At 43.9% G+C, this 14,846-nt stretch overlaps 1 protein-coding gene and 1 non-coding gene across 2 annotated transcripts in view; both read right to left on the reverse strand.

Annotated features, from left to right (window-relative positions):
- TECPR2 (tectonin beta-propeller repeat containing 2) overlaps positions 1–14,846 on the reverse strand; it is a 69,462-nt gene that overhangs the window by 25,636 nt on the left and 28,980 nt on the right. Inside the window, exons 12-16 of the mRNA XM_056851766.1 lie at positions 14,171–14,351; positions 10,025–10,166; positions 7,280–7,520; positions 3,380–3,469; positions 1,116–1,349 (exon numbers count right to left, since the gene is read on the reverse strand). Coding sequence (XP_056707744.1) covers positions 1,116–1,349; positions 3,380–3,469; positions 7,280–7,520; positions 10,025–10,166; positions 14,171–14,351 — 888 coding nt within the window. The remainder of the gene's footprint in view (positions 1–1,115; positions 1,350–3,379; positions 3,470–7,279; positions 7,521–10,024; positions 10,167–14,170; positions 14,352–14,846) is intronic.
- On the reverse strand, positions 3,888–3,964 carry TRNAV-UAC (transfer RNA valine (anticodon UAC)). Its single transcript has one exon. It is a non-coding gene; the product is annotated as a tRNA-Val (tRNA).

Below are 14,846 nucleotides of genomic sequence, written 5' to 3' on the forward strand. Positions count from 1 at the left end.
ACCTCACAAGGTGTCTGTTATGGGGAAGAGAAGACAATTGAGACTCCTTACAGTAGAGAAAATTGGGGTATAAAACCCCCCCAATTCTTCAACTCTTCTAAACCTTGACCTGGACACAGAAAAAAGTGGCAGCTGTTGCTTGGTGTGTGTGTGTGTGTGTGTGTGTGTGTGTGTGCGGGTACAGTTGTGTTGTCACTGCTGAACGTTAGAGCAGGTAATGAACACAGTCCATGTTCCAAGACATGAGAATCTGGAGCAGTTGTAAGTCAGGTCTTACTACAGTATTACTACAGGCTTACTACAGGCCTCAGTCCATCTACAGGCTGAATCTAGGCAAGGTGATATGAAGGACTCTGGTTTGTTCCGTATTATGGAAATGGGCTGTGATAACAGAGAGCATACTTTCCTTCTGAACTGTGACGGAGAGCAAGCGTATGACATCTTTACTGCCCTCCCAAACACTGGTGGGTTATGATTATAGAACAGCGAAAGCAGCACTAACAAGGCGGTTTTCCCCAAAGAACATGACTTGAAGCGTATCCGTTTCATCAGTCAAACAAACAGGGAGAATGCATGGGTAAGTTTCATGCACATTTGAGACACTTAGGCTATTTATGCATGGGAGGTTTTGCCTTGGACTTGCTGCTGTCTAGATGCACATTTTCCCCATCCAAGTTCTCACAACTCTGCACGGGGGCTTATTTTTGAGTTCTGAGAATTCGGATGGGGAAAATGTGTATCCAGAGAGCAGCAAATCCAAGGCAAAACCTCCCATGCATAAATGGCCAGAGGTGCAACCTGTGAGTTCAGTCACATAGAGAGGTGTCTCCCTCCCTCCTGCCAGGGAAACTTCGGCCTTCACCCTACAAGGCAAATACTGAAGGGCCCAGGCTTAGGATTCCCTAAAATCTTAGGCACAGCTCAAGCCTACCGGACAGCCGAGAAATAAGGCCAGAAAATGGGTGCTCATGCTGCATTTAGCACAGCAGCATGAGCTCCGAAGCCCACGATGGGCAGGGCCCACATGCCAGTGACAAGGTTTCTCACGGAGTATCCCGAGGACCTGCACCCCTCTGCATTTGGAATTTCTCAATGCAGCACACAAGAAATCATACCTAGCTGAGAAAGGTCCAGTTTGGTCCAATGCATTCCAGTCGGGCAAGTTGGCGAAAGCGTCCTTATGAAGACCTGTCCCAGATTATCCAAGCCCCACATGGCATCCTGGCAAGCGGAATAATGTACCATCTCAGTATCGAGGAGGAGCTGAACAGTCGAAGGGTGGAACTGCGGGTTCTGATCACTGACACAAAAGAGGTCCTTGTTACTTTGACGCAGCCACAGAAAGCTCCCTGTGGGAAGGGCAAAGCCTCAACTGTTATATCTGTTTTTCTAGAGATCAGCATCTTGCAAAGCCATTTATAGGTCTTGTGGGTTTACAAAAAAGAACCAAAAACAATATTCTGAGTACACCTTTACATGTTTGTTTTGTTACTGTTAATGCCAATGAAGGTTCTGTTTTCTGTTTTCTGTTTTCTGAGTACACCTGACCGTCTAAATTTTTAAATAAAAAAAAAATCACTGGTTTAATAATATAACCAATACTACTACTAACAAAATACACTCAAATTGCCTCACTCACAGTATCTTAGTAAATCATAAGGCAGCCCTTTAAGGCAGACCATTATTATGGCCATTTTACAGATACAGAGACTGAAAGATAGCGCGTTTATGTCTCAGGTGAGATGTGAATTGTTTCTAGGCACTAGATTCTATAATCAGACATAATTTAAAGACAATCAAGTCGCTATCTGAGCATCAAGCAGCTGCAGCCAAATAAAACAGAAGGAGCTTTTGGAGAAGGTATGAACAGCAGACCAGAAGACAACACATCTCTTAGTGACGTAAAGGAATTCTAATCATAGAACGCACTCACATTACCCAACTAAGGCTTGGCTCCAAACCTACGAGTGAGAAGAGCATTTTTGCTTGCACATGTGTGCATGCTGTGTGCGTGCATGAGAGAGAGGACAAGTTCTGTGGACTCCTTCCTTCCCATTGGGGGAATCCTGAGCCACAGACGACACCATTCCCAAGGATCTCCAGATGCAGAGTGTTTTTCTGGTGTGTAGGGGGAGCAGAGTGGCTACACATTGTGTCGACTCATTTGCAGTTCATTGGACCAGTGTTTTAGAACCCAGGGTGCTGCTGAACAGACATAAAACAAAGACATGCTTTTCTATGTATTTTAGCTCTGGTTTTAATTGCTTTAATGGCTTTTTTTTTGGTTGGCTTTAATGTTTTTTTAGATGCAATTGTATTATGTATGTTTTTAATATGTTAGCCGCCTGGGTAGCCCTTATGAGGGCAGAAAGGCGGGTATGAATATTGTAAAATAAAACAATAAATAATCCATGCCCCATTCTTACGGGCTAGTTTTCTACTGCAAGACCCTTCCCCTCCCATTCTATACACTAGGATCATTTCAGTTAATAATTTAGGAACTTTAAATATGATTTCTAAGTTAATGAATGGTTAAAGGGCCAATTACAATGACCTTTTTATTAACTGGTGCCACAGAGCCGAGTGAAGGCTACCAATAAGAGTGCTTTTCTTCAATTTGGTTATGTGTAATGTCCTAACCTTCTGCCTGAACTCTGCACTTGTAAGGATTTCTTTTTGTTTACTGTAATTATTGAATGAATAAATCAATGAGAGCAAGCATGGTGTAGTGGTTAAGAGCAGTGGTTTGGAGTGGTGGGGGGTTACTGCACTTGTATTCCCAGTGATGTATTAAGAGTTTGAAACTGTTATAAAAAAGACTGTTCGCACTTTCTATGTATTCCCACCAATGTATTAAGAGTTTGAAAACGTTATAAAAAATACTGCTCGCACTTTGTTTGGCCCCTTTAGCTGTGAAGACGTTTTTCAACCATTTATAAGCCATGGTATCCAAAAACCCTTTTAAAGCGATATTTTTTTATAATATTTTCAAACTCTTAATACATCGCTGGGAATACAAAGTGCGGTAACCCCGTGGACTCTAATCTGGAGAACCAGGTTTGATTCCCCACTCCTCCACATGAGCAGTGGACGCTAATTTGGTGAACCAGGTTGGTTTCCCCACTCCTCCTCATGAAGCCTGCTGGATGAATTTGAGCTAGTCACAGCTCTCTCTGAATTCTCTCAGCCCCACCTACCTCACAGGGTGTCTGTTGTGGGAAGGGGAAGGGAAGGTGATTGTTAGCCGGTTTGATTCTTCCTGAAGCGGTAGAGAAAGCCGGCATATAAAAATCAACTCTTTTTCTTCTACACAAAGGGCATAACCCGAGTTCCAGGTTACAAAGTTACCTCAGATGTACAAGGGTGTTCAGACTTTTACCTTCTTTTGCCGGAGCAGCAGAAGCCATCACAAAAGCCCATTTGGTGGCTGCAGCAGTGCCGCGGGGGACAACGTTATTCCAATACGTACCTGCAGGAGGAAATCAGAATAGCTTCAACTACAAAGATACTCCGTGATATGCTAATCTGTCTGTAGCAGCAGAAAACAGCAAGAGTCCAGTAGCACCTTAAAGAACAACAAAATTTCTGACAGGATACGAGCTTTCGTGAGCCATGGCTCACTTCTTCAGACACTCCAGTGCAACCAACTTTGCTACCACCACCCCCCATTTAATATTCCCACAAATTCTACATTTTCTGTATTTCATCTTTCCTTCTTTAAGTAATGAAAATGACTCCAGATTTGGATGCAACACACATGAAGTTGCCTTATGCTGAATCAGACCATTGGTCCATCAAGTTCGGTATTGTCTACTGAGACTGGAAGTAGATCTCCAGAGACTTAAGTAGAGGTCTTTCCCACTGCCTTCTACCTGGTCCTTTTTAAATGGAGAGGCCAGGGATTGAACCTGGGACCTTCTGCGTGTAAAGCAGAGGCTCTTCCACTCAGCCACAGCTCCTCTCCTAAAGTACAATGCCCTATGGGTGCTTGTGCCTCCACACTCACCTTCACCTGATGTTACTTAAAACACATGTTGAAATTTTTGTTTCTACAAAACCGTTCACCCAAGAGAGAATGTTGTGGTGTTTTATTTGTATTTTGCTGCACCCTGTTCAAAGGACAAGGTCCAACCCAGCTTAACACATACCCTAAGACCATGGCCCAGGTTAGCCTGATCTCGTCAGATCTCAGAAGCTAAGCAGGGTCGGCCCTGGTTAGTATTTGGATGGGAGACCACCAAGGAATACCAGAGTTGTTATGCAGAGGTAGGCAATAGCAAACGACCCGTTAGTTTCTCGCCTTGAAAACCCTACTGAATCGCCATAAATTGGCTGCGACTTGATGGCACTTTACACACACACACACACACGACCTTTAGTAAACTTTCATGGCCGTGTAAGGAATTTGAATGTGGACATCCCACAGAAAAGCACAACACACAAAACACTGCTGTGAAGTGTGTATGTGAATCATTAAGCATTATCCCCATTTTATATACAAAACACTGAGGCAGAATACTGATATTCAGTCTTAGGCTTCCCATCACTACTGACAAAATGTACCTGTCCACAAACAAAGCAAAAATTAAGCATAAATCTAGGCGACCTTGAAATGCCCCAGGTAGGATTGCTACCCCCAACCCCACCTAAGAATCGGTATCTCTGATCAACAATAAAAGTAACAAGGTTATTTTAAACCGAAGTCAGCATTTCCCCCACAGATCATTTGCTAAATTTTAAAGCCTTGTGTTGGCTACATTCCCAGCGTTGCTTTCTGAAATGGGCTCCCAAATGATTTGAAAAGCTGTGCTAAGCATTTTTTTTCCATATCCCTCTCCAAATACAAACATACAAAAAAACTAGGTTATTTCAGGTTTCTATTTGAATCTGCATAATTCAGGGAATTTGGCTCAAAACGTAATCTGAACTTGACCTCAAACAAGAGATTTGGAGAACAGACAACCCACACTTAAAACATTTACAGCTGAAAAACTGCTTCCAGCAATGTACATTTCTTGCCATATCAGAAAATATGCCAACTAGCATGCGGCTGGTGATGCAATTGATATACTCCATTTGTGTACTCAGATAAAGCAAAAGAACTTCAATAAAGGACCTTTCCTACCACTATCTCCCCCAAATGTAGCCTCCGCACAGGTGTTTTCCCTGTAGAATATTGCTGCACCCACCCACCCACTGTGACCTTAGAAATCGAAGGAAACATCTGCACAGCCTAGTGCAATTTCCTGGGCTTGCTTTGCAATTATGCAGCAACACAGAAGATTCTCAAGTCTCTGCTATGATAGTTTCAAATGACACCTGTGTCTACTAGAGTATATATACAAACAGAAGATTATTCGGGGAGGGGCTGTGGTTGAGTGGAGGGGCCTCTGCTTTGCATGCAGAAGGTCCCAGGTTCAATCCCCAGCATCTCCAGTTAAAAGCATCTGGTTGCAGGTGATGAGAAAGACCTCTGCGTGACACCTGGAGAGCCGCTCCCAATCTGCGTAGACAATACTGACCTGGACAGACCGACGGTCTGATTTAGCATAAGGCAGCTTCATGTGTGATATGCTTCTTAAAACAACACCACGGAGTTCCACACATTCTGACATGCAAATTTTGGCCTAGATCTTCTCCAGGGCTCCTCTCTTGGCTCCTCAAGAAATATATTTCAATTGTGTGTGTGTGTTAAGTGCTGTCAAGTCGCTTCTGACTCATGACGACTTTATGAATCAATGTCCTCCAAAACATCCTGTCTTTAACAGCCATGCTCTGATCTTGGAAACTGAGGGCTGTGGCTTCCTTTATTGAGTCAATCCATCTCTTGTTGGGTCCTCCTCTTTTCCTGCTGCCCTCAACTTTTCCTAGCATGACTGTCTTTTATTTATCAATTTCTGCCTTATACCCTGACAACATCCCCAAAAGGGCTTCCCTTCCCCAGAAAACAAATCCTTTGTTTCTCAGGGGTCAATAATGACCCGGTGCTTGCACGGGGACTACTTTTACATTTACCTTTATGGATGCCTTTTGTGTCAAACAGTAAAAGCACAAGAGTTTTCACAGACATTTCTTGAAACAAATCAGCATAGCAAGATTGTTACCAAAGAAACGACTCTCAGGTCAGGAGGAAGAAAAGTATTGTATTCCTTTCCTTTGGCATGACTGCTCCAACATAATTCCACCAATCCTGTTCCCCAAAGATGGGGACACAACCAAAGGTGGCTAAGAGCTGGATTTCAAAGAAGACGAACACACAACTCTGGGAAAGTTTCAGTTTCATGCTATTAAAAGGCCGATGTTTTAGACCAAACAGTCTCATCAGAAAAATGGTGGCAGTGAGAATCAGTCTGAATTTCAGAGCACCATTCAAAGATACATAATGCGGCAAACTTGGATCTTGCCAGTGCCTGGATGAGAGACCACCTGGGCAGAATATCAAAGGCAACTGATGTTATAATATTAATGGCCGATCTGTAGCACAAGCCCCAAAAGTGGCACAGGTGGTCCGTAATCTGCCCACGGTATAGAGTCGGCCCTCCACTCCCACCTGAACACAGAAATACATGAAGCTCTTATACTGGATCAGACCATTGGTACTGTCTACTCAGACTGGCAGCGACTCCCCAGGGCCTCAGGCTGAGGTCTTTCCCATCACCTACCACCTGATCTTTTAGCTGGAGATGCCAGGGATTGAACCTGGGACCTTCTGCACATCAAGCTGATGCTTCCTCGGGAGGTGGTAAGCTTTCCTTCCCTGGAGGTTTTTAAGAAGAGGCTAGAAGGCCATCCGTCAGCAATGCTGATTCTAGGACCTTAGGCAGATGATGAGAAGGAGGGAATCTTGGCCATTTTCAGGGCATGGAGTAGGGGTCACTGGGGTGTGTGTGGGGGGGAGGTAGTTGTGAATTTCCTGCATTGTGCAGGGGGTTGGACTAGATGACCCTGGTGGTCCCTTCCAACTCTATGATTCACTGTACCATGCCCCCCCCAAGGGGCTCCACTGTTGCATCTACAGGCTTCAAAACTACAAGATACTTATGCATATTAGCATGCCCAGGAATGGCTACATCTTATGCTCTTGGACTGGCGACACTCATGCCTAATTGGTGACCACCATACTGTAATAACAACCCAAATACCAGTCAAAATGGGAGTTTCTACAAGTTTTACATATTTGAGTAATCAGTGTGAACAGAGAGGCATCATCAGGCTCAGTGTGCCCAATAACTGGGCGGCTTCAGTACTACAAACATCCCAGCAACCAAAATACACGTACCTATCAGACTTCCCTTGGCGACGTGAAACTCGTTCTTCCCAGAGGAGATCCAGACGCCGCTGCTGTTGACCGCAAGCAGGCTGGGCTGACACTGCAGCTGTTGCGACCAGAAAGCGGTGCGGAGTTTGTCGGCGACCTTCTCAACGGGAGCCTGGGCGACCGTGGCTACCGTTTGTGTCGCCTGGATTATGGTCTGGAAAAGGCTGCTCTGGTCAAACACTACATAATCCGTAATGCTTACCTAGTAGAGGGAAAAAAAATAAAAGTTCGCCTGTTTAATTCAAAAGAACACAAGAACTATCTGGTGGGATCAGACGGTCTGGGACCATCGTATCTACGGGACCGCCTTTTCTGGCATGTTCCCCAGAGAAACCTACGTTCATGTAATAACAACTTGCTGGTGATCCCCGGCCCAAGGCTGGCCTCGACCAGGGCCAGGGCTTTTTCGGCCCTGGTCCCTGCCTGGTGGAATAGCCTCCCTAGCGAGATCAGGGCCCTGGGGGACCTTCAGGAATTCCGCAGGGCCTGCAAGACGGAGCTATTCCGCCGGGCTTGTGGGTGAGGCCAGCGATGGTTCTCGTTATAATTACTGGCCTCCCTAGTCCTTCCCCCCTTCCCTGCTGCTGAGCACCACCCCTTCGATACCACCTTAGGGTGTGGTTAGATTCATCTCCCGCCTGCAGATGGCTATCAAATCAAATCAAACGACCTTTAATGGCATATTCTCCGAAATATAGCATACACAAGAATCCTCATTCCATACATTTCCTATACAAATATGATGTAAACTTTGATCCCAGTCTTGACAACTTCCGTCAAAAATTCCGCCACCTTTAATGTGACTTCAGGGATAGAGTCATTCATTAAAAACCGGCATACAGAAGTTTCATGGTTGGATTACATTTTATCAATCAAGAGTAAAATCTATCTTTGGGGTTTTAGCGCCATTGAGGGGCATTATTGGACTATTTTAAATTGTCTTTTAATTTATATTTTTAAATGTGTTGTTGTTTTTATTATGTTTTAGATTGTGTAAGCCGCTCTGAGCCTGACCTTTGGGTTGAGGAGAATGGGGTAGAAATGTAATAAAATAAATAAAGGGACCCTTTATGTCCAGCCCTCTGTTTGAAGTAACCACCCATCCACCTGTCAAAGACAAGGAAACATACAGCATAGGCCTGGTTTATAGATTTCATCAGTTATCAACTAGTTAGCCACGAGTTTAACTTTCCAGTTGAAATTAACAGGAATTGAAAGCTTCCTTCTGCCTGAATGGCATTGCAGTCAGACTACTGCATGACAAGCAGGAGGCCTAAACACACATGAAGTTGCCTTATGCTGAATCAGACCAACTGGTTCATCGAGCATTGCCTACTTGAACTGGCAGCGGCTCTCCGTCCAGGCTCTCAGGTAAGAGGTCTTTCACATCACCCACTATCTGATCCTTTTAACTGGCAGTGACGGAGATTGAACCTGGGACCTTGTGCATGCAAAAGTAGAACTCTTCCCCACTTTTTTAGGCAGTTCTTGCAATAATGAGTTTTGCATGTTTTTGTGAGCTTTAGGGATTCAGAACTAAGGGCATGAGAAAGACAACTGCTGGAGCTCCACAATGACCAACTGGGGACATTAACTACAAAACTCAGTGGCTCTGGAATATCCCAGAAAAGGGAGGAGACAGATTAATGAATTAAAGAGGCACTGTAGTTCCTCTGACAGGACTGGATGCCCCAGTCAAAGGACACCTAGTGGCTGCCTTTGAAAGAGAATATGCAGAACTCGTGAAGGGCAAAGAACCTGACGAGAAAAATGAAATGGCACGACAGCCATTCTACACTAGGAAAAGAGAAACATTCATTTCATTTTTCAGCCGGATGGGGCTGAAGGAAGCGCTGTAGATGTTTTGCAGGGACCCTGATAACTAGAAACTGAAGAAGCCAAACACTTCATTCAAAGAATGACCTCAGAGCTTAGATCTTCTCTGTTTTGTTTTGGAAGCTTTTGTAATGTAAAAGAAGCAAGGGACCCTGTCTGTTTGTGAGCCCATTTACAAAAGCTGTAGTCCTAGGCCCAGGAACACACACACAGTGTGCACGAAAGGTAGTTTTACAAGTGGTTATCTTTAAAGCTACACGTGATAATTTCCCACTAGGATTCTTACACCCAAAAATACCCCTCTCAGTGATACATCTCTGGATTTTATGCATGTAGGAAACCGCCTGATACCAAGACAGATCAGTATGAGCCAGCGTGGTGTAGTGGATAAGAGAAATGGTTTGGAGCAGCGGAGTCTGATCTGGAGAACCGGATTCAATTCCCCACTCCTCCACATGAGCGGCGGAGGCTAATCTGGTGAACTGGGTTTGTTTCCCCGCTCCTCCACATGAAGCCAGCTGGGTGACCTTGACCAAGTTACAGCTCCATTAGAGCTCTCTCACCCCACCTACCTCACAGGGTGTCTGTTGTGGGGAGGGGAAGGGAAGGTGATTGTGAACTGGTTTGATTTTCCCTTACGTGGCAGAGAAAGTCGGCATATAAAAACCAACTCTTCTTCTATTGTCTCCTTTGATGAGCATCGATCCTTCACTGCCTCATGCTGAAACCTTTTCCAGACCTGCTGCTCTCCCTTCCCCAAAACCAATGACAGGGGATGCCAGGGATGATGCCTGGAACTTTATGCACAAAAGATGCGCTTTGACACTGAGCCCTTCCATTTACACCGAAAGAAGCACAAGGAATGCCTACTTGCCACCAGTGGTTATCATCCCCTTGGGGTTTCTTTGAGATGATGCCGGTCCTGAACCATAGATTCCCATAGATGTCCAAGACCCATATGGTCTGCTGGTCTCCAAGAGTAATGCACACCGGCTCTAAAGCTTGCCTTTCACTGCAAAGACAGACAGAATTCATGAAGCATTTTACACATAAGCATGTCTTTGGCAGACGTGGCCCATGTGATGCCCAGCGATCTGACTTTAACAATCTACTTATTTATGGCTGGAAGGACTGAAGTTAGAGCTGTTAACATTTGAAGCTGCCTTATACTGAATCAGGCTATTATGCCAATAAAGGTTGTCTGTCTATCTACTGAATCAGGCCATCAGTTCATCAAGGTCAGTACTGTCTACTCAGACCGGAAGCTACTCAGAAAGCCAGTGTGGTGTAGTGGTTAAGAGCAGTGGTTTGGAGTGGTGGACTCTGATCTGGAGGACCGGGTTTGATTCCCCACTCCTCCACATGAGTGGCAGACTCTAATCTGGTGAACGGGGTTGGTAGAGAAAGTCAGTATATAAAAAACAACTCTTCTTCTCTCCAGGATCTCAGGGTCCTTCACATCACCTACTGCTTGGCCTTTACATCATCTACCGCCTGGTCCTTTGAACTGGAGATGCTGAGGATTGACCCTGGTATCTTCTGCTTGCCAAGCAGATGCTCTATCACTGTGTCATGGCCCCTCCCCTAGGAACCAATGTGGAGGTTGCAGTAAGCCAGGAGTCAACATCAGGGAAGGCCTTGACCTCTATGCCCTGTTGTTGGACCTCCAGAGAAACTGACTGGCCACCGTGTGAGACATGATGCTGGACTAGATGGACCACTGGTCTGATCCAGGCAGGACTGCCCTTATGTTCTCGTGATGGCATGGCTGACAGGAAAAAAATGCTGTAGGAAACAGAACAAGATACGGCTTTGGGTCCCCAATGGAGAGAAAAGCGAGATAAAGATGTAAATAAGTATGAGAAGGGGAAGGTTTTTAGCTTTTTTTCTGTTCTGGGACAAACAGCACATTAAGGAGGGAGGATGGGAGAAATGGTGTCACTGCTTTTACATATTAAAGGCATCAAGAGATCTCAGAAATCTGAACCCCACCGATCACACGGGGAAAGAGAATGAACTTGGATCCTTCTCCACAGATTTTACATCTTACTTTCCTTAATCTGTTCCCTTCTCCCTCACCTGCTCTGCAGCTGTCTCTTTGACAGCAAGCATGGCGTAGTGGTTAACAGTGGTGGTTTGGAGCGGTGGACTCTGATCTAGAGAATCGGGTTTGATTACCCACTCCTCCCCATGAGCTGAGGAGGCTAATCTGGTGAACTAATTTGTTTCCCCACTCCTACACACGAAGTGAGCTGGGTGACCTCGGGCAAGTTACAGCTCTGTTAGAGCTCTCTCAGCCCCACCTACCTCACAGGGCGTCCGTTGTGGGAAGGGGAAGGGAAGGTTATCGTAAGCCAGTTTGATTCTCCCTTAAGTGGTAGAGAAAGTCGGCATATAAAAACCAACTCTTCTTCACGTGCAACCAATTTCTTCCCCTCCAGTCCCCTACAACCACACTATTGCCCAGGAGGGTGGGGGAGATATATCTTTCACCTCCATTCTCCCCAGTCTGCAGAGCTTGCCTTTAGAATATGTCAAGCAAAGCATATGCCTTTATGCGGCCCCAAAGAACATGAAATAGAAAGCAAACGATACCCCAGTATCTATGCAGGCAGTGCAACAATTGGCTGAAAGTGTAAAAAAAAAAGGCATAACCCACTTTAGTGGGAACATCAGCCAACTCTTCTGGTTGGAAGATGCCCAATTCAGTTATTCACCCAGCAACTTGCAAAACACACACAAGAAAAACCCAGAGTAATTTCCGGTTGTTTTAAGGTTTTTGTTACCAAATGCTGTTATTGTTTTCGCACGGCAGTTACAGCAAAGGGCAGGATTCTGTTCCTATTTTGATTGCCTGAATAGCCTACTGCCGCATTGTGCCACAAGCTATTTCAAAAATTTACAACAAACCAAATACCAACGATAAAGTTTTTTTCTAAATCTAAACTTTATGCAACAGGCTGCACAACTGCACACACACACACCACACAACAGAAGGCTCACTTAAGTATTAATTTTTTCAATGCCAAAGTGCAATCAACGTTATTACAACATAGATGAGCTGGCATACTTTAATTTTACCTGAATTTTTACCTACTTCTTCAATGGGATGGGATTTGTTCAAATCACTGATGTCTAGTTTAGCTTGTTATTTGTTAGGGTATTATCAACCTTGGTCTCCCCCCCCCCCACCAAGATCAAATATCATGTCACATTTTAACTTTGAACAAAGGTTATTTGTACTCCATAAATTCCAAATACTGGATTTTCTTTTTTAACATGTATGTGACAATAGCATTTGCTTATTTTTTTCAAGAGTCTCCCATTTATCTGTTTTATGTCACCAGAGAAGGATGGTCTTTTGTTGCCCTCTTTCATTGCTTAAAATGTATTTTTTTTATTAAATAAATCTTATTTTTTTAAAAAAACATTACTACAACAGAAGACTTATATCAATATTTAAATGTGTATATGTCCATCTCTTAACATCAATTTTAAGATACTCAATAAAAATAACCAATAAAACAGACAATAACGTGACAGGTATATTAATCCCAGTTTTGAAGTGGATGTGTTAAAAGGTTGTATAAATGTAACTCAGATAATCTAAAAAGGAAAGCGTGCACACACCCCTTATCTGAAGAAGTGAGCTGTCACTCACGAAAGCTCATACCCTGCTGGAAATTTTGCTAGTCTTTAAGGTGCTACTGGACTCTTGCTCTTTTTTACTGCTAGACAGACAGACTAACACAGCTACCCATCGTGATCTAACACACACACACAGAAATTCATAACAGCACCAGGTCACCTAATTTTATCTGGAAAGGAATTTCAGATGATTGGAGCCACTACAAAGACACCTCTCAGTCTGCACTGAGACTTGAACTGGACTTGGTGGAAAGATGAAATCATCAAAAGCCCTGACTGGCTGGCCCTTTGCTGACGAGTAGAAAAGAATCAGTCCTTCAGGGATGCTTAATCTTTAAGCTAGAGCAAGATGCTCAAAGCCATCATCTTCAATCACTGTGCCTCTCTTCCCTAAGCCATTTCTTGATTATTCGATCTTTCCGACATTCAAGGTAAAGCTGAATATAGATACAAGAGGGTAGTGAAAAAAGAGAGTGCTATATTTATTCTCAGAATTCAGCTTCTTGATAATCTTGTCTTCCGTCATTTTGAAAGAAGAGAGTTCCTAATGGCATGCATGAAATAGTAATAGCTGAATGAAATCTCAGAAACTGACTAAGGCCAACAGGGGATGAGGACTTTTGTGCCCTGCATAACTCATCAACATTCTCCATGGCTAACAAAATCAGAAAGATACAAACACAAGATAATTCACACATATTTGCACAATTTGTGTAAAGACATTTAATTTTTTTAAAAGACAAAACGGGGGCTAAAGCAGCATTTATTAAATATCTGTTTTAAGGCAGCCATAGCAGTTTTGTTCCAAGTCCCAAAAAGAAATAAAAGGGCCGCACCAGTAACAGGAAATAAAATAAGGCCAATGGTGCAAAATAGGTAAAAAATGTTTTTTTAATTACTCAGGGTAAAAATTCTGTATTTATGTTCATAAGGACTACTGCAATAACTACAGATTCTCCTGAAGCCCCTTGGGTGAAACGCGTAGGGAATTTTTATTCTGAGTAATTTAAAAAATCTTTTAACCTATTTTGCACCATTTTGCCCCATTGGCCTTGGAAATAAAAATGTTTTGTTCCAAGTCCTGACAAGCGCCAACTGGTATATCTCTCTGTGTTAATTCAGTTACTGTTCTTTAACATATTTTTTAACTCCTCTGCACAGCTTCAAACAGGTACGCTTTTGCTGCCGCCAAACTGAAGGTCAAAAGCAGCACAGAGCCCTGATCAGGAACCCGTTCTTCTTGCATGGCGCAACAGGCTAATGTCTAAGCAAGCGCAAGTACAAACGAAGATGATGAAAAAACGGTAAGTGTTGCACAACCAAAGAGGGCTGTTTACAGACGTGCCTCCTGAACTGAACACGGCTCACCTGATGATATCGCATTTCCACTGCTCCCCTTCTGGGCAGAAGCTGCTCACGCCTTCCCGGTACAGAAGCGCACGCTGCTCGGTCAATGCCCAAACGACATTATTTCTGGCTGTGACCTGCGATAGTGGATATGGGCAGTCCACCTTCACAGCTCTGGCACAGGGGCGGTCGACGCTCAGGCCTTCGGAGTCAAACGGAGAGTAGCAAGTTGGACCAACTGCAACCCAGTGCATCAGTGAAGGATTTCAAAATTTAGGTTCACTTTCAGGTTCACTTTTGTCTGCTTCCCATATTATTTGTTTCATTGGGAAATAAAGTTTCATTGGGCTATCCTTTCACACATTGCTCTCTTATATGCATTATCTTGGAGTCTTAAAATAACGCTGGATTCGATGCAAATCTCAACAATCCTGTTTTTACAAGTGCTTGTTTCCTTTTTCCTGTCCCACACACAAAATCCTCTTGACCATTAATTCATCAAAATGCCACTTGAACTCATCATGAAAGAGTCTTTGGAGCGCCAGACAATATGCCAAAAAAATATAATGAATTATTTAAGCATATGGTGACAGTGGGAAGGAGCCCCATGGCGCAGAGTGGTAAACTGCAGTACTGCAGTCAAAAGCTCTGCTCATGACCTGAGTTTGATCCCGATGGAAGTCGGTTTCAGGCAGCC

Source organism: Euleptes europaea, chromosome 6, assembly GCF_029931775.1.
Source record: "Euleptes europaea isolate rEulEur1 chromosome 6, rEulEur1.hap1, whole genome shotgun sequence".
NCBI classification, from domain to species: domain Eukaryota; kingdom Metazoa; phylum Chordata; class Lepidosauria; order Squamata; family Sphaerodactylidae; genus Euleptes; species Euleptes europaea.